Genomic DNA, 24796 nt, shown 5'->3' with positions numbered 1-24796 from the left:
AATTGTTCATGGCAAGTGTGTCCTGCATAAAAAGCCTGCGAACATGGACAATATGGATAATGCAACTTATAACCATCCTGAACATGACGTTGCTATCAGAAAAAAGAAGAGATGAGAGAGACAGAAAAAATATGGTACAACAAATACTTAGAGCCCACCAACTCCATTACTCACCTAAAGAATTAATGACAAAGTCAGGTATCTTAGTGCAGTGGCATAGGCAGCTGACGGTCAGAGCAAGTGAGTAGCAGTAGGAAGGGTACAAGTCAAAAAGGGAAATTAGTGAGGCATTGCAATGTCTCTGGGATAAAAAGGGAATTTACCTCTCCACCACTTGGATGTTGTCAAGTAAGGAAAACAGGCCACAATCGCAACTGATAGCGCAACAATACTTGTCAGGTAAATAGATTCAACATTTGTCTTAGTATTAAGGAAGAATTATACTAACAGTCAGGAGCTGTGAGGTTGTGCTACAAACCTAAATGTATCTAAGACAGCCAAACTTGTTGTGGCAAACATGTGACAGCAAAAGATTATTAGCAGATAGTGTTTGCAGACCAAGTCAGATTGTGTTTCTGTACAATTCACCCTAATCATCAAAGAGTAAATGTGCCTATCAAAGAAGAAAGGAGTTTGATGCATCATAAAAGTTGGCAATTCATTACAACATCTCTGCATTGAAAGAGGATGTATCCATCTTCACCTCTTGAATGGTTTCAGGAAGGAAGCCAGATCTAAGTTATCGTGAAACAGGTGAGATGAATCTCTGTAGGGGTGTGCGCAACCTGGCAGGCCCTGAAAAGGATAAAAGGTGATGTTCTGTAGCCTAGATCGGAGAGAGAGGAAGCCTTTTCTCATTTGGACAGTGGTCTTGGAACAGTCCAGTGAGATGGTGATCCGCTGACCTTCCCAGGTAATACATGAATTCTTAAGTATGAAATCCAGGATTAATACCACATGTGGGTAACACCCGGGTTTACATATTAATATTTTAGGTGGGCCCACTGAAGAAGCACAATCGTTTTGTTGTGTAGGGATAGGGTGCACTCTCTCAAGTTCAAAATGTATGCTGAAGGATATATTAGTGTTGCGAGGGAGCCAATCTTCCAGAAAGGCAATGCATGAGCCATATTTTCCTTCGCTGTTACCAGGAAAGCGAAAATATCTTATGTTGCCCCTCCTAATTCTATCCTCAAGGTCGGCGATAAAGCGTTGCATCACTGTTGATGTTTTGTGTAATGAACTGTGGTCATTACTGTGGGGAGATTTAAGGTCGCTGATGCATGGCTCTGTTGCAGATAGCTTGTCGGTTATTGGTTTGATATTGAATCTCATACCTGCCACATCTTGCTGCCTTATGTCCTTACTTTTGCTTTTTGGGCAAGTTGTAATACATCGAAAAGCTTTTTAAGAATGGTGTTCATTGTTTGCTTTAATTCAGTTTTGTTTTTAATAGGAGATACCAGGGCCCGAGGTCCTGGCTTTGTCCTTTTCGTACCTGTTTTTGATTGTTTCTCGGCCATCTTGACATTTAAGCCATTTGAAACAAGCTGATTTGAGGTAGGCTGAAGTGGGAGACGAAAAAGCTCAGATAGTGGTCAGTCAGATGAGACTTCAGTTTCATACATGATATGTGTACACTCCCTCTGACACTGACTGGGGTTGGGGGACACTTCTCACAGGTGTCTAAATAAACACCTACTCTGGAGCATACTGTCTCGAATTGGGAACAGAGTCCCTGTCAAAAGTGGAAGTGGGGGCCTCCAAAGTCCTTTCACTTTGCTTATGTGGATACACTGTACCCTACATTTAAGTTATAGAGGGTCACATATGGATATGGTAGCCGGTGTGGGCACAGATGTAGTGTATGCAGCGCTAGTCTTAATTGTGGAATTTCAGTCTGCTGGACTGGTGGTGCGGAGTTGTGTGCAGCACTGCAATACAGCTACTTAGGAATCTGTCATAAGAAGGCCACAGCATGAACTGTAGGGCTCTTAGCTGGAGCAGGGAATTCGAAATACAAAAAATAAAGACACTCCCTGCGTTTTGTTCGCAGGGAAGCAGGCAATCCGAGATTTGGTGTGGAATGAGTCACCGGTCGGTACGATCACCACGAGACTCTAGTTGCAGCCTCGCCATGTTGCGGAAAGGTGAGCGACATGTTATAGTCCCCCATCAGCACGTTTTCCAAATTGCACTACTGCAGTAGAACCATTATGTAAGCACAGATGTAGTTATGGCCAACTTAATTGGTTATTGCGTACTTGTGAGGAGGCCAACAATCAAAGGCTCCATGTGGTATTTGTTTGTCGGTATAGTGTTGCTGGTTCTTTAGTTGCGGCCTCTCCGCATTGTGGGACGAGGCACAGCCATGTTGCAGTCCTCAATCAGCCCATTTTCAAGTCATCCTACTGCAGTGGAGTTTGAAGAGCTAGGGGGTGATCTGAAATCATGCCAATTCTCACATCACGGAGCTCACACGTGAGCATAGATGTAATTTTTGCGGCAATATGTGCAACTGCAGGGCTGCAGTCACCTTAATTGGTTATAGCCTACTTGTGTGTATCGCTGCTGAAATTGCTACAATAGTAGAATCATTAACTTCATATTGTTTGTAGATCGGCTAGCGTTTGGAGGATTGATGTGTTGATTGTCCCGGCTAGGGCGATCTCACCAGGTCCTTAACTGGGGCCTCTTTGCATTGTGGGTACAAAGGCGGCCGCAGTCAGCCTGTATCTCGGCCACGTTGTTCCAGTGGAGGAATCGGGGAGAGATTCTGGAGCTTGTCCTGCATTCCCCACTTGCTCCTCTGCACTTTCCCTTGTAGTCAAAGTGTGCTTAGTGAACTTGGCTCATTTCAGAGATGATGATGCAGCACCAAGGAGACAGAGCTGGAGCTCAGATGGCCATTTTCCTCCGCATCAGGCCACGTCCATAAGGTATCACTTTTTTTAATATGGGGTGTACAATGCCTTAACCTTTACTACAAGGAGCCAACTATGAAATTAGTAAAAGGATCATGCTAAATAGGCACAATAGTCTTAACTATAGTAAACATTTTCACTTAACAAGATCAGAATACCAGCAATAAAACTATTAATGATCACATATGTCCAACCTTACATCTAATGACTTACCTGAAGTTTTTAAAACAATATTTACTCAATGTGAGTCTGTTCTCCTGTTATAAATGCTACAAGGATTAAACACAGTGTGCCTTTCTGCAACTCCCAAGGTTACAGAGTGTATGAGGGCATGATTAAGAGTATTTATACCCTTCTAACTATCATGATATGAATGCAGAAACTAATCAAAAAAGGGAATGACATCAATAGTCAGAGCTTCAATTCATAGTACTAAAATAAATAATGCCTATTCTTTTGAGGAAGCCATAACAATACATATTAAAGTAAAATTTCTTAAAATCAATAATTCTCATACATTTTTTGTCTGGCATATTGCAGTTTCCTTGAGGGTCATTTTGCCGCCGTGAAGGGAGTGTGCACGATGGATATGTACTGGTGAACAGGACATCATCTGCTACAGACTGGTCGTAGGAGTCCCCATTGGCATAACTTGCATCTCTTCTTCCACTGCATAGGCTCTCATCGGACAAGGTCCGCTGCAGAGTTTTCTGTGGCAACTGGAAAGAGAAAAACTTTAACTTCTAAACCTACATAAGTTCCTTCTCTCACAGAAATCTGATTCATAATGATGCAATCTGCACCCACCTTTAATTTGTTTGACCCACTAGAAGGTAAGGGGTAGTAACTAAAATATGAAAAATAAATACTACTTTAAACTCTCCACTATGGGGGATGGCAAATGGATTACTGTATTGCCTGACTTTTGATTCTCCTTTAAACTTTAAATCATCTCACTTTAAAGCCTATGCTTAAGACCTGCCTAACCCACAGGAGATCAATCGGAGAAGACCAGTGCATTCAGGTATCAGATGTCTGGAATTGCAGGACCTATTGTTTACGGTCTTAGGCAACAAGTAGTAAGGTTTATTATGTCTACTGGCCATTCAGATTAACACTCCCTGAAGCACAAAAACTTTGGCTGTCAATTTATAGTGCCTAATTCCATTACAGAAAACATAAAATTGCCTGCAAAGGTGAGACATACCTCCAAATGTATAAGATGTTCACAAGTGAATATATGATTCATTAATAAAAAGCCTTTTATATTAGTTTTGATATGCTAAAGAAATATGGTGAGAAATAAGCTCAGTATGTAATATTACCAGTGAATCCAATAAAAACAAAAAAAAACATGGACACGTTCACAAAAACCTACACACTTGTTGCAGGAGTTCAACAAGATATTATAGAGGAAGGCCTCAAAACTATTGCCCTTGCACAAATTTGTGTGTTCCATATTGGCATGAGCAAATACATACATGCACGTTTGTTGATGTGAATACCTCTAAAGAATGCGAAGAGTTACTTGCTAAAAGTTTTTTTTCTTTTTGCCAGTGGAAGAATAAGATCCCCCTTGGGAGAGACTCCTTACTCTACATTACCACATTATATAGTTTGGAGAGAGAGATCCCTACCACCATGGGAAATGATTTATATCTGACCTCGTCAGCAGAATATTTCTGACCTTTTCCAGACCGGGCATCGGTTGGAGTGGAACAGGTGAGTGTCTTTACAGGTGGAGATTTGTGGGTGTGCACAAACTCACAGGACATTCCAGCCCTTGAACCACCAATTGCCATCTTCTCGCAGTCCTCTATCAGTAGATTTGCTCCCATGAAAATCTGCATGTGAGTAAATCTTTTAACAAATGTAAAAGCAACTTCTGCACACAGACTACTTTACATGCATAAATAGCATTGTAAATCGGGCCCATAACAATCTTGACACAGGAAAGAACTTGCAGTGCCCATCTAGATGTGAAATGTCAACTTGTCATTGGATCTAGGGACTTGGTATATGCTCACAATTATGGGTTTAAGGGATCTCAGGCACAGTGAGATGAAGCCATCTGCCCAGGAATTACATAATATGCCCAAGTTGAGAAAGCAAGGCTGAGTGGTTTCGGTGATCCTGAGTTGGTAAATGAGGCACTGGACCAAAAGCACCTTTAACAAAGGCCACTGATAAACAAAGCCTGTGAATGTTCAAATAGTTGACTATTTGAAAGACATGGAATCCTGATATGTTCAGCATTCAGGATAATCAGAAAGGTGGCACAATCTAAGCCTTTCTAGAAACTAAAGCTTGACATAAGCGTTTAGTTATTTCGAGAGCACCAATATGAAAATGCTGGCATAATTTTTCACCTCTCTGCACAGTATCAAATGGAAAAGGTGTATTTTTATACGGGACCAGTAGACTGAGGCATTCTATCCATTAAACAAATAGATATTTTATAAAATTCCAGGCCCCTGAGACAGCTTGGCCTGTAGCATGAAACACGGTATTCTTATAACACGTGTTTAGAGCAACTGTGACTAAAACACTTGATTTTTAAAGGATACCTTAACTTTGAACGAGTAATTGACTTTGAAAAATAATTGTAACTCACGTAAATGACAGACCTCACTTATTTTACCAATGGGTTGTGATTTAAATCCAATCTAAATGTGTACCCAGTATTCTGAGTTGTTGCAACAGAGAAAGTAGGAGTAGACCCAATAAGGGCTAGCTAAATGACTTGTAGAGCAATCAGATGTAAGGAGCTACTGCTGGGGAGAAATAAGGCAACTACACAAATTATCAAACCACCAGGAAAGTATAGGACATAGCCACATAAAAAAATATTAATTCCCCACCAACCCCAAAGCAAGTCACACAAAAAATTTGAAGATATTAAAATACATTTGTCTGCTTTCTAGCAGTTCCATTGAAGCGTGATATCTTCAGCTAATATGTGCCTTTAGCCAACACTTTGCATGCTTCTACTTTTGGAGCCATTTCCTACAATGTTAAAGGTACTACTACAAGTCCCAAAGTCCAATGTGGTGTATCCTTTGAAAATTAAAGCCAGGACAGGATGAAGGTGTCACAGATGACATAGTGCCATCATGTTTAGAACCCCAAGAATCCACAAGTGGACAATGATGTCTTGGTTGGAGGAGGTGGAGTATTGAAAACAGTGGGAAATACATGCGGCTAACAGTGAATGGAGGGGATGGAAAACATGGTGAAGGATTTGTTCTGGAACCACTGGGAGAAAGTGAAAGAATGATTTAGAGAAGGACATGGAGCCACTTTCATGCTGTGTTACAAGAAATGAGAGCACTGAAGTAAATTAATTCCAGCAGAATAGCAAGGTTCACACAGGACTCATGAAAAGAACTAAAGTAGAGGGCAAGGAACAATGGGTATACAAGGCAAAGTAAAAATTGGACCTATGTGCCTAAACAACTGAATCGGGATCGACATATGTAGAACTCTCGCTGCTAGAATGAGGAAGAAGTGGCATAAAATTACTTGAGATAATAGCTAAAAATTCAAATAACCCATTTGCATTATTGAACAGAGCTTCACTTTTGAAGACAAGCTGGGAAATCTGCTCTTTCAAAGTTCACATTCAATGATAAAGAACCTCATTCCACATAGTGCATAGCAGTGTACTGGGCTATACCATAACTTACCATAATATCCCTTTCCTGCTCTGCGGACATGTTGTCCATAATGATTAGTTTCTTAAGATCATCTTCAATCGTTGATTTGTGGTTCCTCCGGGGGGATCTAAGGTCACGGAGAGATGCTCTCAGCCTTGGCTGCCCAAACACATTCTTTGTTGTGGTATCAACTTGCCTACAACAAAATTAAGACAATGAAACTGTAAAATCTACTGCCTACTAGTAGAAACATTCAATACAAGAAGTTTAATAAATGATCAAGTACAAGCTTAAGTATGGTCTACATTCAAAACCCCCACAAACAGAACAGATGTTTCCTACTGAGCTCCATGTGCAATCCTCACTCTCTTGAAAACTCATATCCCAAATTCCATTACTCAATCAGACATCTCAACTGTAGTATACTCACACATTAGTTCAGACACTGATACCACATTCCTCTCTGCACAACAACCAGCCTCACACCTGGAACATTTTGACATCAAGGTCAGTGCAATGACAGCTTACAAATTCAGGTCTGACAGGAGAATGGAGAGTGTCACCATCTGATACTACCAAGTCACAAGTACTATACAATGTTTTCAAAAGACAGCTGAGGAAAATAATGATTACAACAATATTTAAAGTCTTCAGTGTGGGCGTCGGCCACTAGACTGGCTTTTGTCTAGTGGCAGTTTTGATGCCAACATAGCACAGAAGGTTTATATGCCTACTGCAAGGATCAAAACTGTACTATAGGTGAATAGCTGAGTGGGCTAGTAAAGCCAGCCATTACCTGTGCTATAATACAAATGAAATATATGTGGGTGGGAGGCTATGGAGAAAGTGCATTTCAATGCACTTTTGCTGGATGGTAATGAGGGAATCAGAGGAGGAGGCAATGGGAGTGGGAGAACCAATAATGATTGTTGGACTGGGCGCTAGAGGCGCTAAGGACTGTGACGACTGGTATGTGACAAGGTGCAGTAATGAAAATGTCACTTACCCAGTGTACATCTGTTCGTGGCATCAGTCGCAGTAGATTCGCATGTTCTGCAATAGCTCGCCATCTGGTGTTGGGCCGGAGTGTTACAAGTTGTTTTTCTTCGAAGAAGTCTTTCGAGTCACGGGACCGAGTGACTCCTCCTTTTGTCTCCATTGCGCATGGGCGTCGACTCCATCTTCGATTGTTTTTCCCCGCAGAGGGTGAGGTAGGAGTTGAATTGTAGTAATAGTGCCCATGCAATGGAGTGACTAAGTATGCACCTATTTAAGGTTGAGATGATACATATATAAATAATTGAAGGTAACTTCCAAACTGCTACAGGCTCCCGGGGAGGCGGGTGGGCACATGCGAATCTACTGCGACTGATGCCACGAACAGATGTACACTGGGTAAGTGACATTTTCAGTTCGATGGCATCTGTCGCTGTAGATACGCATGTTCTGCATAGACTAGTAAGCAGTTATTTTCCCAAAAGCGGTGGATCAGCCTGTAGGAGTGGAAGTAGTCTGAAATAATGTCCTTAATACAGCTTGACCTACTGTGGCTTGTTGTGCGGATAACACGTCTACACAGTAGTGCTTGGTGAATGTGTGAGGCGTAGACCATGTGGCTGCCTTACATATTTCTTGCATTGGGATGTTTCCTAGAAAGGCCATGGTAGCACCTTTCTTTCTGGTTGAGTGTGCCCTTGGTGTAATGGGCAGCTGTCGTTTAGCTTTAAGGTAGCAGATTTGGATGCATTTAACTATCCATCTGGCTATACCTTGTTTTGAAATTGGGTTTCCTGCATGAGGTTTTTGAAATGCAATAAAGAGTTGTTTAGTCTTTCTGATGTTCTTTGTTCTGTCAATGTAATACATTAATGCTCTTTTGACATCTAATGTATGTAGTGCCCTTTCAGCTACGGTATCTGGCTGTGGAAAGAACACTGGAAGTTCCACTGTTTGATTTAGATGGAACGGTGAAATAACCTTTGGCAAAAATTTAGGATTGGTCCTTAGGACGACTTTATTTTTGTGTAGTTGTATAAAAGGTTCCTGTATAGTAAACGCCTGAATCTCGCTTACTCTTCTCAGGGAAGTAATGGCGATGAGAAATGCCACCTTCCAGGTTAGGAACTGTATGTCGCAGGAGTGCATGGGTTCAAAAGGTGGACCCATAAGTCTAGTTAGGACAACATTTAGGTTCCATGAAGGAACAGGTAGTGTTCTTGGTGGTATAATTCTCCTAAGGCCCTCCATGAATGCTTTAATGACTGGTATTTTATATAGGGAAGTTGAATAGGTAGTCTGCAGGTATGCAGATATTGCTGCAAGGTGAATCTTAATGGAAGAGAAAGCTAGGTTAGATTTTTGTAAGTGAAGCAAGTAACCCACTACATGTTCTGGAGTTGTGTGTAATGGTTGTATTTGATTAATATGGCAGTAGCAAACAAACCTCTTCCATTTACTTGCATAGCAGTGCCTGGTGGATGGCCTTCTTGCTTGTTTTATGACTTCCATACATTCTTGGGTAAGTTGTAAGTGCCCGAATTCTAGGATTTCAGGAGCCAGATTGCTAGATTCAGCGATGCTGGATCTGGGTGTCTGATCTTTTGGTTGTGCTGTGTCAACAGATCTGGCCTGTTGGGCAATTTGATGCAGGGTACCACTGATAGGTCGAGCAGCGTTGTGTACCAGGGTTGCCTTGCCCAAGTTGGTGCTATCAATATGAGTTTGAGTTTGCTTTGACTGAGTTTGTTTACCAGGTAAGGAAGGAGAGGGAGAGGAGGAAAAGCGTAATCAAATATCCCTGACCAGTTCATCCATAGGGCATTGCCTTGGGATTGTTTGTGTGGGTATCTGGATGCGAAGTTTTGGCATTTTGCGTTCTCCCTTGTCGCAAACAAGTCTATCTGAGGTGTTCCCCAGAGTTTGAAATAAGTGTTCAGTATTTGGGGGTGAATTTCCCATTCGTGGACCTGTTGGTGATCTCGAGAGAGATTGTCTGCGAGTTGATTTTGTATCCCTGGTATAAACTGTGCAATTAGGCGAATTTGGTTGTGAATTGCCCAATGCCAAATTTTTTGTGCTAGCAGGCTTAACTGCGTGGAGTGCGTCCCTCCCTGCTTGTTTAGATAATACATTGTTGTCATGTTGTCTGTTTTGACGAGAATGTATTTGTGAACTATTATTGGTTGGAAAGCTTTTAGTGCTTGAAAAACTGCTAGAAGTTCTAGGTGATTGATATGCAGTTTTGTTTGATGTACGTTCCATTGTCCTTGTATGCTGTGTTGATTGAGGTGTGCTCCCCACCCTGTCATGGAAGCATCTGTTGTTATTACGTATTGTGGCACTGGGTCTTGGAAAGGCCGCCCCTTGTTTAAATTTATGTTGTTCCACCACAGAAGCGAGAGGTAAGTTTGGCGGTCTATTAACACCAGATCTAGAAGGTGACCCTGTGCTTGAGACCACTGTGATGCTAGGCATTGTTGTAAGGGCCTCATGTGCAGTCTTGCGTTTGGGACAATGGCTATGCATGATGACATCATGCCTAGGAGTTGTAATACCATCTTTGCCTGTATCTTTTGTGTTGGATACATGCGTTGTATGATGGTGTTGAAATTTTGAATTCTTTGTGGACTTGGAGTGGCTACTCCTTTTGATGTGTCTATTATGGCTCCCAGGTATTGTTGTACCTTGCGTGGCAGAATTTTGGATTTTGTGAAATTGACGGTGAACCCTAGTTTGAAGAGGGTTTGTATGATATGATTTGTGTGATTTGAGCACTCTATGAACGAATGGGCCTTGATTAGCCAGTCGTCTAGATATGGGAACACATGTATTTGCTGCCTTCTTATGTGTGCTGCGACTACTGCTAGACATTTGGTAAAGACTCTTGGTGCGGTTGTTAATCCGAAAGGCAGTACCTTGAATTGGTAATGTATTCCTTGGAATACAAACCTTAGGTATTTCCTGTGCGATGGGTGTATTGGTATATGGAAATAAGCATCCTTGAGGTCTAAAGTTGCCATGTAGTCGTGCAGTTTCAGCAATGGCAATACTTCTTGTAGTGTGACCATGTGGAAGTGGTCTGATTTGATGAAAGTGTTCACTACTCTGAGGTCTAGGATTGGTCTCAGCGTTTTGTCCTTCTTTGGTATCAGAAAGTACAGTGAGTAAACTCCTGTGTTTATTTGTGTGTTTGGCACTAATTCGATTGCATTCTTTTGCAATAGTGCCTGCACTTCTATCTCCAGGAGATTGGAATGGTGTGTTGTTAAATTTTGTGCTTTTGGTGGTATGTTTGGAGGGAATTGTAGAAATTCTATGCAATAACCATGTTGGATAATTGCTAGAACCCAAGTGTCTGTAGTGATTTCCTCCCATGCTTTGTAATAATGACCTATTCTTCCCCCCACTGGTGTTGTGTGGAGGGGGTGAGTGACATGTGAGTCATTGTTTAGTAGTAGGGGTTTTGGGGCTTTGAAATCTCCCTCTATTTCTAGGGAATTGCCCTCCTCTATATTGTCCCCGAAAACCTCCTCTATACTGTCCCTGGTAAGTGGACGGTGTTGCTTGTGAGGTGCTGGCTTGTGTGCTTTGACCCCGAAACCCCCCTCGAAAGGGCGTTTTACGGAATGTGCTGTAATTCCCTCTGCTCTGCGGGGAGTAGAGTGCGCCCATGGCTTTGGCAGTGTCCGTATCTTTTTTGAGTTTCTCAATCGCTGTGTCCACTTCTGGACCGAACAGTTCTTTTTCATTAAAAGGCATATTGAGAACTGCTTGTTGAATCTCTGGTTTAAATCCAGACGTTCGGAGCCATGCATGCCTTCTGATAGTTACAGATGTATTAATTGTCCGTGCAGCTGTATCTGCAGCGTCCATGGAGGAACGTATCTGGTTGTTGGAGATGGTCTGTCCCTCCTCAACCACTTGTTTTGCCCTATTTTGGAAGTCTTTGGGCAGATGTTCAATGAGATGTTGCATCTCGTCCCAGTGGGCTCTGTCATAGCGCGCAAGTAGTGCCTGGGAGTTCGCGATGCGCCACTGGTTTGCAGCTTGTGCTGCGACTCTCTTACCAGCTGCATCGAACTTGCGGCTTTCTTTATCTGGGGGTGGTGCATCTCCAGATGTGTGAGAGTTGGCCCTTTTCCTAGCTGCTCCTACAACAACAGAGTCTGGTGGCAGCTGTGTTGTGATGAAAACCGGGTCCGTAGGAGGCGGCTTATACTTTTTTTCCACCCTTGGTGTGATTGCCCTACTTTTGACCGGGTCCTTAAATATGTCTTTTGCGTGCCGGAGCATACCAGGGAGCATAGGCAGGCTTTGGTAGGAGCTGTGGGTGGAGGAGAGTGTGTTGAACAAGAAATCATCCTCGACCTGTTCTGAGTGGAGGCTTACGTTGTGAAATTGTGCTGCTCTAGCCACCACCTGAGAGTACGCAGTGCTGTCTTCTGGTGGAGATGGTTTTGTAGGGTATGCCTCCGGGCTGTTATCTGACACTGGGGCGTCGTATAGGTCCCATGCGTCCTGATCTTGGTCACCCTGGCTCATGGTGGTGTGAGCTGGGGAGTGTGATGGCGTTTGTGCTGGTGAAACGTTAATCACGGGCGGAGGAGAGGGTGGTGGTGTAACTCTTTTCACCACTTTTGGTTGTGGTGCTTGTTCCGTCTGGAACTCCAACCTTCTCTTTCTCCTAATGGGGGGAAGGGTGCTTATTTTTCCTGTCCCCTGCTGAATGAAGATACGCTTTTGCGTATGGTCCACATCAGTTGCTTGTAGCTCTTCCTCAAACCTATGCTTTTGCATTTGGGAGGTTAGCGAGTGCTCTTCTGTATAAGAGCCTGAAGCTGGGTCGCTTGCAGTTTGTTTCGGCATCGAAACTTTGTCTGCGTGTTTTTTCGGCTCCGAGGTGACTTTTTTCCTTTTCGGGGCCGAAACCTCTCGGCGTCGATCTGTTTCGGTGCCGCTGTCTCGGCGTCGAGCCGTGTCCACACCGGCATCTCGGTGTCGAGGCTTGTCTCCAGCACTTTCTCGGTCCCGAGAAGGCTGCGTGCCGGTGTCTCGACCGGAGTCGGACGATCTCGGCACTGTTTGGGCCTTTTTCGGTGCCGACGGTCGGTCACCGAATTTATGGGTCGAGCCATGGCCTGGTGGCAGTGGCGTCCCCTGGGCCTTGTAAATGTTTCTTTGTGTGGTTTTCGACGTCTTACTCACGGTTTGTGTATCGTCGAATCCTTCGGAGTCTGAGTCTTGGATCGAGAAGGTACCTTCCTCTTCTTGTTCCTCGAACTCCCGTTGGGCTGTCGGTGCGGACGCCATTTGAAGTCTTCTGGCTCGACGGTCTCGGAGTGTTTTTCGGGACCGGAACGCACGACAGGCCTCGCAGGTGTCTTCGCTGTGCTCAGGTGACAGGCACAGGTTGCAGACCAAGTGTTGGTCTGTGTAGGGGTATTTAATGTGGCATTTGGGGCAGAAACGGAACGGGGTCCGTTCCATCGGCGTTCTTCAGCACGCGGTCGGGCCGACCAGGCCCCGACGGAGGATCGAAAAACTACCCCGAAGGGCACCGGAGCTCTTCGATCTTCGATGCGGTGTGGAATCTAAGTACGCCGATCCCGAACGCAACAATACCGACGAAAATCTTCCGAAATTAACTATTTTTTCTGTTCCGAAACTCGGAGCGACAGGAACACGTCCGAACCCGATGGCGGAAAAAAAACAATCGAAGATGGAGTCGACGCCCATGCGCAATGGAGACAAAAGGAGGAGTCACTCGGTCCCGTGACTCGAAAGACTTCTTCGAAGAAAAACAACTTGTAACACTCCGACCCAACACCAGATGGCGAGCTATTGCAGAACATGCGTATCTACAGCGACAGATGCCATCGAACTGGTGTGTTTCTTTTGTGTTTTTTTTTTTTGTGTCTTGAGAGAACATGCTGATTGAGGGAAGAAGCGAAGTTAAGGTGACCTCTACTTTTGCAGGTATCACACACACACACATTCACCAGCAATTTTGCGACTGTCTAGGTAGGCTAGTGTTATAGCGCAACAGTTTAGCCAGTAACAGAGATGGTATCTCGTTGGATGACTGCTGCTCAAGCCCTAACTCGAGTTACAGAGAACAGCTCTGACGTAGGATCAGAGACTGAGACAGCAGATACTGCGACAGCATCTGAGGGATAGGACAATGGTGCAGACTCTGGGAGTGATTTTTCAGTCGGAGAAGTCCCATTCCATAACTCCTCTTCCAGTGATTATGAGGGAGGTGATGAAGAAAGTCCTTCTGTCTGTGCTGCATGACAATAGTGGGTTAGCCCAACCCAGAGAGCAGGTGCATGCGGCGGCAAGCACAGAGAGTATGCTCTCTTGGGAGCACCCCAATTTAGTTCAGCCCCAAATTCCACCTCCCAAATCGTACTGTGGAGAGATCAAAATTATCTATCACAAAACAACCTGGTTTTGTAAGGCAGGCACCTGCCTTTTTGGTCCTGGGCTCGGCGGCCATATAGGGAAACCTACCAAACCCAGACATTTCTGGAAACTAGACATCCAGGGGAGTCCAAAGAGGTGTGACTTGTGTGGATTCCCCAAAGTTTTCTTACCCAGAATACCCTGCAAAGCTGAAATGATGAATAAAAACAATTTGTTCCTGCATTTCTGTCACACAAACTACAGTACTATGCTGGGATCCACAAAATTCCTACAACTGAGTGTTTTCCCACCTGTCCTGATAAAAACGCTAACCCACTTGAGTGCCTGTACCTAGTGCCTGCATCAGGAATGGATCACCCCAGGGTCAACAGTTGTGTGATCTATTCCTGACACGGGCACTAGGTCTACCCACAAAAGTAAGGTAGCATTTTTATCTGGCGACTTGGGGGAGTGCTGGGTGGAAGTAACTTTGTGGCTCATCTCAGATTCCAGAACTTTCTATCACCGAAATGTGAGGAAAGTGTTTTTTTTTTTTTTTGGGGCCAGAATTTTTGAGGTTTGTAAAGGATTCTGGATAACAGAACTTGGTGCGAGCCCTATAAGTCACTCCATCCTGGATTCCCCTAGGTGTCTAGTTTTAAAAAGTTACAGGTTTGGTGGGTTTCCCTAGGTGCCGGCTGAGCTAGAGGCCAAAGACCACAGCTAGGCACTTTCCAAAAAACAGGCCAGATTTCAATCTAAAAATGTGATATGTCCATGTTGCATTTCCTGTCAAGGGCAGTAGGCCTACCCAAAAGAGGGAGGTACCATCTTTATCGGGAGACTGGGGGGGGAACACAGAATAGCAGAATAAGTGTTATTGCCCCTTGTCTTTCTCTACATTTTTTCCTTCCAAATATAAGACATTGTATAAAAAAGAAGCCTATTTGAGAAATGCCCTGTAACTCATGTGCAAGTATGGGGACCCCGGAATTCAGAGATGTTCATATAACCACTGCTTCTCAACACCTTATCTCGTGCCCCTTTTGGAAATACAAAGGTTTCCTTGATACCTATTTTTCACTCTTTATATTTCATCAAATGAATTGCTGTATACCCGGTATACAATGAAAACCCATTGCCAAGGTGCAGCTCATTTATTGACTCTGGGTGCGTAGGGTTCTTGATGAGCCTACAAGCCCTATATATCCCCACAACTGGAAGAGCCCAGCAGACGTAACAGTATATTGCTTACAAAAATCTGTCATAGAAGGAAAAAAGTTATAGAAGAAAATGTGGCCAGAAATGGCTCTTTTTTTCACCTCAATTTCAATATATTTTTAATTTAGCTGCTACTTTCTGTAGAAAAACCTTGAAGGATCTGCACAAATGACCCCTTGCTGAATTCAGAATGTTGTCTACTTTGCAGAAATACTTGGCTGTCCGGGATCCAGCATTGGTTTCACACCCATTTCTGTCACTAATTGGAAGGAGGATGAAAGCACAAAAAAATAGTAAAAATGGGGTATGCCAAAATTGTGTTGAAAATGTGTTTTTCTGATTCAAGTCTGTCTGTCCCTAAAAGCTAGAAAGATTGTGATTTTAGCACTGCAAACCCTTTTTTGGTGGGGGGGGGGGGGGGAGGGGGGAGAGACGAACACATGTTTTCTTCTTGGCCTCTTCCAGGGAAACCCACAAACTCTGGGTACCTTTAGAATCTGTAGGATGTTGGAAAAAAAGGATGGGGGGGGGGGTGGTGTGAAGGTCCAGCAGCTAAGGATTTAAAGCAAAAACAATGACAGACAGAAGTATTTGGCCAGGTTTAGAGTGACAGTGGCGTCAAGTAGCTGCACCAACAGTGATGCCGCTTGCACAACAGGTACATGACACTGTCACTTATTCACACTCTCTCACTCACTTTCATCCTCAATTACACTCACACAATCTCTTGTTCACTCTCAATCACTCACTCAAAGGCAAACATGTGTTTTTACTTACCTTGCCTCCTTTGCTGAGAACACAGAAGCTCCATGGTGGCAGCAACTGAGAAGGAATCCTGTGCAGACATCGAAACCAGCAAGCCAGAAGCCAGACTGAGCAGCAGGGCTAGGTTTGAAAAAGGGAAGACACCCTCAATCCTTCTCCCAGGTTCTTGATATGACAGGAAGTACATTCCTAAAGGAAGCTGGGACAGTGCTGGGAATCCTGAGCTGCTGCTCTGTGTGGCTTCTCAGTGCCATCAGAGATGCACCGATGCATGTCCTGAGAGGCCATTATTAGCACATACACTGTGCTGCCCAAGGCAGGCACAGTATACCTGCTAAATAAAATGGACTGTGCTTCTGTGAGGGGATCATAGTTGAACTACGCCTCTCGCATGTTTAATCCATAATGTTGTTTTTCCAAACAGCACTCTGTAGATGGATCATGCCTCAGACCCCTCAGTCACCCTTCCTCTTTCAGTCATCAAGAGCCTGGATTGTAGCTGTGCAGCATCCCCTGGAGATGCCGAAGAGCTACTGCATGGGAAAAAGTTCCTGGCTCCAGTCCGACACCTGGAGGATATTCATAAAGAATAAGTTACTTACTTTCAGTTATGCTCTTTCTAAAAGAGACTCCACCTTACTGCAGATTCCTCACCTTTTAAAATTTCCCAGGCATCAGCCTGGATCCAAAAATGTTTGCACAGTACCTCTGCAATCCAGAAGGTGGCGTCAAGCATGTAGGACACATATAAAAGCGCCACTCCTGTGTGATGATGGTAGTTACTTTTGAGGCTCCCCACAAAGGTAAGTAACGTATTCTTCTACTAGTGACTTAACAGTAGGTTCCTCTCTTTTTGAATCGATACAAGAAAAGTACATATTTGAAGACGGCCTGTAAATTACCACAATCCAGAAAGTCGTGTAGGACTGAGATAGGAGAAATGTCCTTCTTGGTGAACCTGGGGTTCCGAACAGGAGTGCTTTGAGAACGTGTGGAGTGACACCTACATAGCCGATGGCAGATGTCCAGGACAGGAACTTTGTGTGCCAAAGCAGTAGTAGCAGCTTTCGCCCTGGTGGAATGAGACTGCAGTCCTTATGGAGGTTGCTTTTTGGCCAGTGTGTGGCAGATATTGATGCAGAGTACAATCCAGCAGGAGATGGTCCTTTTCTGCACGTCTTGCCTATTTCTGCTCCAGCGAACCCCACAAAATAGCTAATCGTCCACCTGGCGCTCTTTGTAAAAGCTGAGCATCTTTTGGAGTCCACGCAGTGGAGTCTCTGCTCCTCCTTATGTGGGTGAGGTTGAGCACAGAACGCTGGCAGCATGATTGTTTGACTGCTGTAGAACAGTGTCACAACTTTCAGCAAAGTGGATGCTTGCATCCGCAAAACCAGTTTATAGGACAGATCATGGTATATGGCAGACAGACATAGTAAACCAATGGCTTCCTCATTCGCTGCACAGATGTTATGGAGAAGAGAAACAATGTCTTGAGGGCAGACATGAAGCGTCCCAAAAGGACTGCATACCAAAAATGTGAGGACCAAGTTAAGGTTCCTGTATGCACTGACAAAGGGAGAAAGAAGTAAGAAGTGTCTAAGGCCTTTTGAAAAATGCATCAGAAGTAGTGTCTTAAAATGAGCTGGTCCTGTAAATGCTAACAGGAAGAAGGAGCCTGAAGTGTACACTTTAACCTTGCCAAAGGCAAAGCCTTACCAGGCGAGAGGCATCACAAAAAACAGAACATCAGATAACGTAATCTGGAGGGGGTCAATCTGCATTTGTCGAACCAAACCTCAATTTTGTCCCAACAATAAGCATAATATACAGTTTTACAGAGGGACGCCTGGCTGCCAAGATTGCATCAACCACTTCCAGAGGAAGGTCAAAAGCGTTCAGCTGTCAGTTTTAAGTCTCCATGCATGAAGGTGGAGAGTTTGAAGGCCCAGGTGAATCCTGCCCTGTTGCTGTGGCAGCAGGTCCTCGCAGAGGGGCTGCCTGATCAGAGGACAGATGCTTAAGCCCAGGAGTTCTGGATACGTTACTCTCCATGACCAATGCAGGGCCTCTAGGATGACTTGGGCCTAGTCTTTCGTGATTTTCTTCAGAACTTAGGGCAGAAAAGGTATTGGCATTAAGGCATACAGGAGTCCCAAGGTCTGTTCTAGGCATAATGCGCCTCCCAGTGAAAAACACCTTGGAAACTACAACACATAGAAGTGCTGACACTGTACATTTTTAGCAGTGGGAAACAGATGGAGCCATGGTCGTCCTCATCTGCTGAAGAGACTTGTGTCACCTCTGGATGAAACTGCCACTTGTGATCCGCTAGGTGTCGATGGATGACATAATCCGCCCTCGCATTTGAAGATCTAGCCAGGTAGTTCACCACCAGGAAGATCCTGTGGTTATCCAGCCACTTCCAGAGGTATAAGACCCAGTGCACTGGGCACAGGACCCCACTCCGCCCTGCATGTTGCAATACCACATAGCAGTGGTGTTGTCCATAAGGAGCTCTACCAGCCTCCATTTGATAGATATGGGGAAGGCTTTCAATGCCAAGCAGCTCCACGAGATTGATATAGGAACTGGGACCCTGCCAGAGACCTCTGATCTATCTGTCACCAATGTAAATCTGGATGAGGTAGGGAGAGGGGTCAGCCTGTGATCCAATCGAGTCCCAGTAACCAACACGGCAGATCTTTTGCAGCCTCCTCTGAATACAGGATGCAGTAGGGCATCAGTCCAAGTATACAGAGTCAACTTCACTAAAACTCAGAATGGCTCTGATAAAGGGGGACATCTGAGAAGGAATCAGATCTAACTGCAGCACATTAATAGTGATCCCCAAAGATGGCAGATTTACTGAATTCTGGAGGCGACAACTGCCTTGGGCGAGCCTGCCTTTAACAGCCAATCTAGGAAGCATCATCTGATCCTGGCTTCAATTGGGTGGCTGTGCTCCACAAAAGGCATGCTATGGGGGTTTGGCAGGTGAGGCTGCTGGGAGAAGGGGCAGTGAACTGAGTGGCTCACTGACCCAGACCGCAGGGCGATGGGAGCCATGACCACAAAAGTGTTGGGTACCTTGCTGGGGCTACATCGTCTTATGGTATTGGTTACCTCTACCGAAGCCACGAGCGGAACAATAGCAGCTGGCGAGGCGATGACCCTGCTCTTCTTTAATGAATCTAGAGCAGAATCTGCCTTGCCCATGAGGGAATCCTGGACATATATAAAAAAAGAAACATGGACCAAAGACAAGAGTGCTGGTGAATCGCAACGCCCCAATGGAATCAGTGGTGTGCAAGTTAAAGCAAATTGTGAAATTGTCTGCATCACGACTGCCCTACGTGGCTTCAGTGAGGACAGGTCAGAGGTCTTCTGAAATATCTGGGAAGACTTGAGCCACCAAATCCCAAACAGCATCAGAGTAGTGGCCCCGGAGGCAGCTGGCATTCACTGCTGGTGGCAGAAAGTATCCTCTTTCCAAGGGTCTAAACTTGTTTGGACTCCCAATCAGGGGGATTAGGGGCAGGGGGTATTGGGTTGGGGGCGGGGTGGAATAGTCATAAAATAATTTGGGTTCTTCCAACTTGTAGACGCACACTTACAGGGGAATGGTGCTGAGATCAAGTATCAAGGCCACTGGCCTCTTGAAGGTCTTCAAACCAATTTTCCTCATGGTACTGGTGCCCAATTTCATCACTCAAATCGTGATCATTGTCCAAATCCATGCCAAATATGTTCTTTCTTGGGGATGTGGCCAGTTAAGTTGAGGTGGAGGAGGTGTCACGATGGAAGTCGAACGCAGCTCGGTCAAGGTTGTTGCTGCACCAACTTAGTCAGAGGGCACCTCGTCCACCATCATTGATGGAGTTGGCACTGACCCTGAGGCTTCGAGAAGCGCTGTGAAACGTGACACCAGAGGTGGGGTTAAAATAAGAGCCGGTGGATTTGGAGAGTCTAACTGGTGCAGAGTGCAAACCCATCAGCAGTATTCCAGATGGTGGGCCCCTCGGCTCCTTGGGGGCCAGAAGGTTTGCCAGAAGGAGTAGGTAGGGATCCAGAGAGGGAGAAGCAGGGTCTCACTGAACTTTTCTATCTTTCTAGGTGTTCCACAAGGCCTCAGAAACTTGAGTTGTGCCAGGAACAGTGGTGAGATAGGATTGACGTTCCTGGGGAAGGGGTCAGGTCTGGCTTGGTGTGTTTTCTTTGACTAATCCAAAGACTCGGAGCACAACACAACTGACCTTGGGAATGAATCCTACAACTTCTGGACCATGTACGGGGCTGAATTTGTGACTTCAACCGATCTTGCAGCGGAGTCTTCCAGTGCTTGGTGACTGAGTATCGATTCGCAGTTTCTTATGGCATTTGGGTTCGATGCGCAGTAACGGCAGGCCTTCTAGTTGTGGCTTGACCGAAGGCACCACAGGGAAACCTGATGAGGATCTGTTACAGACATTTGTTTGCGACAGTCCGTAAGGGTTTAAAACCTGCCATTTTAGGAGCTGACACTTCCAGTGGACATTAAGAATTTGGATGAAAATCCGTCTTCAAAGAGACAAGAGGTAGCTCTGGATCCGCATCATGTAGTGCAGAAAGAACGTAACTGAAGTCAGCGCAAGGCATGTCTCATATGTCATTTCTGGAGTGGAACGGTGGCAGTGAGGAGCTGCACAGTGCCACTTGCCGGTATGCAAAGGTACTGCTCTGAGGTTTCTGAATCCAGTCTGACACATGGGAAATCTGCAGTTAGAAGTTCCTATCAGAACTGAGGAACTGGCAGAAAGAACCATCCATCAGAACATCTAATTATTTGTGTAATGGCATGTTTTAGGATACTGGTCAGGATTCTGTCAATTTCTATAGAATCAATGATGCTAACAAATACTAAAATAAAACTAAATTCCGATGTTTAACCAGGGGACAGGAAGTGAAATAATTTACAAATGAAGTTAACAAATGCAATAGCCACCTGCGATTCTGCTATTAGCGTATACATTTTATAACAAACTATACTGATACACAAACAATGGGAATGCTTTTAGTTTTGGAAAGGACACAGAAGTCTCATAAGTATTTGTTTGGGAATAGCTTTGATTAAAGACATGCGAGGAAGTACTACTTTATTAATTACTAGGTGCAGACTTGGTTGAGCTCTCCAAGTCTGAGCATCATTATCCATCATAGGTACATTGGGAAGCACTGGCCTTTAGTGTTAATCTATTAATCTGCAGACCACTAGCACTTATTTTAGAGGGTGGGGCACATTTGCGTATTTACAAGCACTAGCCTGCTTGTACGTGGCTTACTGCATTGCATTCTTTGAGCTTGTATAGCTCAGCAATAACAGGGTCAAGCTGTGCAGCCTGGGATCAGCACCAGTGAAGCGACTTCTGCCTAATTTGCCGTGGCATTCACTCATGCCAGATTTACTCTTGGGCTGGGCTGGGCTGGGCTGGGCTGGGCTGGGCTGGGCTGGACTGGACAAAGCTGAAGGTGTACAAAGCTGCAGGTGCTGAGACACTTCACTCTGCCTGCCACTTAATGTTACTTCCCCTCTACACATGTCCTTCTGCATGCATGTCTGTCATTTGCAATTAGTAGTGTGACTACCAGTGAAGCTTTGCTTGCCTTACGTGTTACGCCTTGAGTGACATTCTATTAAAAGTAGAAATTAGGTGCAATATGATTGCGGGTGCTTTTTGATTGCATTCCATACAATATAGTTCTGTGTTTATGACAAACATCAAACTGCAAGTAGAAAAATGCATTGGAAAACACAGAAAAAGACAGTGGTAATGGCAACAGGTTGGACGTTTTTATGGTCAATGCATTAATGAACAAGACAACCACATAAAAGAGATCAGATGGGGGTCTCCACATCTAACAGGAAAGGAGGTGAATTGAGTTTAATCTGTGGCAATGGGAGTGGAGCAGGGGATCAGAGCAAAGAAAGTGAAGTGTCATCTACTCCCTGTGTGCGAGACAGAGCTATTTTGTACACAACACTAATAACAGGTACAATTAATGTTAAACAGGTTGGTCGCTCAAGAAAACCATATGGAAAGGGAGTGAAAGAAGAGAAACATATCAAATGTTAAGTGGGAGACGAGCGAATACATGTAAGAGGCAGTGCAGTGAATTAGATCTAGTATCTCAGTGTGGAAGCAGCTCAGGGGAGGCAGTAGGTCAATGAGGTGGCAAACTGGTGAAGGGCTTGGTGCTTGCTACTCATGAAGGCTTCTGCAGCCAGTACTCGTAAGCATGCTTTTTCTGAGTTAGGCAGGCAGGCAGGGAGGGGCGTGCCCTTAGTCTCTGCCTATTGCTAGAGGAGTACTGCGCACTACATCATCCACACTGATTACAGCTACCTGGGATTATTATTTTTTTAAAGTCCATATTAAAACGAAAGTTTCATGTCAAAGGAATGTTTTAAACTTTATTTATGCAGTTTGAAGTATTATAAAAGATACCGCCAAGCATCAACATTTCATAAAGAATTGTAGTAGCCACTGAGACAAAGCATGATGAGATACATTGGCAATGATAGTCTAATCATACTTAGATGTGAGTACAATCAAGGATATATTGAAGACAAAGTAATCTTTCCTTAAAGTTGCAGGGAAAGACTGTACAAGTCACCAAACACTTCACAGGACCGCAAATATTAGACAAGGAGCGTACCCAAACTCATACATACATATTGTGTAAGAAGGGTTCAAAATAGCAGCAAGAGGGATTCCATATTGCAAAGAATGTGTGAGGAGTCCTGTATATCCTTTGATCTGCAAGAGTGCAATTAATATTCTTCCATATAAATCTGCTGCATGATAACAAGAGATAATATCCCTTAAGCAGCCCTGCATCGTAGGACCCAAGTCCCGTCCCCAATGAATTGCCACTTGTTCTCTGCAGGAAGCACAGCAAAGGCTAAATATTTCCATGTCTTCACTTGTACGTCTGCTACATAGCACAATTACACTAACAGAGGCATTGGATGCAAAGTTTCAGCAATTATCACAGATTGTCAAATACTGATAACCAATAAAGTGTTACCACAGGATATTCCCAAGCCAAGTGCATTAAGTGAGCATTCATGGATAGGCAATGTCTGCAATCAGCACCTTCATCCAACTTGAATTAATGTAGACTTTTTGAGGTTTAAGAGACTTCCTAGTGACAGGCGGAAGGCTGGTTTCTAAAATATCCTGTAGGCACTAAACGACTGTCAGCCAGGATATTACATCAGAGGTACAAATGTTGTGCTTTCTGATAGCAGGGAAACCGGTCAGTCAAGCAGAGTGTTGGAAATTTTACTTTTCTGAAGGGAGACCCCATTTTTTTGGTGCCTCCTTCTTGAACCCTATTTTTGCTGACTGTAGACCTCTGCGCACTTTACTCCTGCTAACCAGAGGTAATGTTCCTGTGATGCACCTTTCAATGTGGTAAAATTGGTATAATCCTGAATGGCGTATTTAACTTTCCTATGAATCCCAGGTATATGGCACCCACAGTGTACCAGGCCTGCATGTTAAATGTCAGCAGTGGGCTCGTTCACTGCACCAATCAATACAGCAACAGAGTAAAACAGGAATGCATGCTTGTCACCAATATCCTCACCATGCAGGTTTTAAGTGCAAATTCGACCTGTCAAAATAACCCCTTTTGACAAGCCTAAACGTTCCTGTTAAGTCATCCCTAAGTAGTCCTTATTAACCACAAAAGCAGGGTGCATGGCATTTAAAAGCATGAAAGTTTAATGTTCAACATGTCCTTACAATGACAATTCCCTCTGTTTTTTTAACATAGCAAGTTTGGATGCTCCATAGAAAAAGACTGTGGTGCAATATTGTAGGAGGCTGGCCTGGCTTATAGTGGGTACCAATGGTACTTGCACCTTGTGCCAGGTCCATTTATCCCTTATTGGTAGAGTGTAGTAGTGTTCTAGCAGATTAGGCTGATAGAGGTAGCTATAGTAGAGCAGCCAAGGCTGAACTAGGACACATGCAAAGCTCCTGCAATACCACTTATATCATATAGGTACTATATCATAAGAAAGACAATACTCAGTGCTACTAAAAATAAAGGTACTATATTTTAGTGACAATGTGCCAAAAATATCTCAGAGGATATACTCCCTTAGGAGGTAAGTAACATACACATAATATACACAACAAACCAAATCAGGTAAGTAAAACAGTCAGAAAGTAGTGGAAACACTGTAGAATACAATAGGATTCAATAGGCCTAGGGGCAACACAAACCATATATTAAGAAAGTGGATTGCGACCCACAAATGGACCCCTAGGCTAGTGTAGTGTGAAGAGGGTTGCTGGGAGTGTAAGAAAACACTAAGGGTGTAAAAGATATCCCACCCCAAGACCCTGGAAAGTAGGAGTAAAGTACTATTTCCCCAGAAACACACAAAAGTCGTGATAAAGGATTTTGCAAGGACCACAACAGACTGCAAAGCACTGAAGACGGATTCCTGGACCTGAAGATCTGCAAAAGAAGGGGACCAAGTCCAAGAGTCACTAAAGTGTCCAGGGGGGGCAGGAGCCCACCCGGATGAAGGTGCAGAATGGCTGCCTTCGGTTGGAAGAAGCCTCAGTTTTTGCAACAACGAAAGGAGCTAGGAAGTTCTACTTTGTGCAGAAGATGTCCCACGGCGTGCTGGAGGATGCAGAGTTGTTTCCTTGGCAAAATACCGCAAACAAGCCTTGCTAGCTGCAAGAGTTGCAGTTGGAGAAAAAGGGTGCTGCCCGGGCCCAGGAAGGACCAGGATGTTGCCACTTGGGAGAGGAGACAGAGGGG

General features: G+C 44.3%; 1 protein-coding gene across 4 annotated transcripts in view; it reads right to left on the bottom strand.

Annotated features, from left to right (window-relative positions):
• The window catches only part of SIPA1L3 (signal induced proliferation associated 1 like 3), a 635337-nt gene that overhangs the window by 80845 nt on the left and 529696 nt on the right, over window positions 1-24796 (bottom strand). For all 4 annotated transcript variants that reach the window (XM_069207242.1, XM_069207245.1, XM_069207243.1 and 1 more), the window contains 2 exons: window positions 6611-6776; window positions 3442-3643 (listed from right to left, as the gene is read on the bottom strand). In XM_069207242.1, coding sequence (XP_069063343.1) covers window positions 3442-3643; window positions 6611-6776 — 368 coding nt within the window. The remainder of the gene's footprint in view (window positions 1-3441; window positions 3644-6610; window positions 6777-24796) is intronic.

The sequence above is a fragment of the Pleurodeles waltl genome, chromosome 9, assembly GCF_031143425.1.
Source record: "Pleurodeles waltl isolate 20211129_DDA chromosome 9, aPleWal1.hap1.20221129, whole genome shotgun sequence".
Taxonomy (NCBI): Eukaryota; Metazoa; Chordata; class Amphibia; order Caudata; family Salamandridae; genus Pleurodeles; species Pleurodeles waltl.
This window is presented reverse-complemented; position numbering and strand designations above follow the sequence as displayed.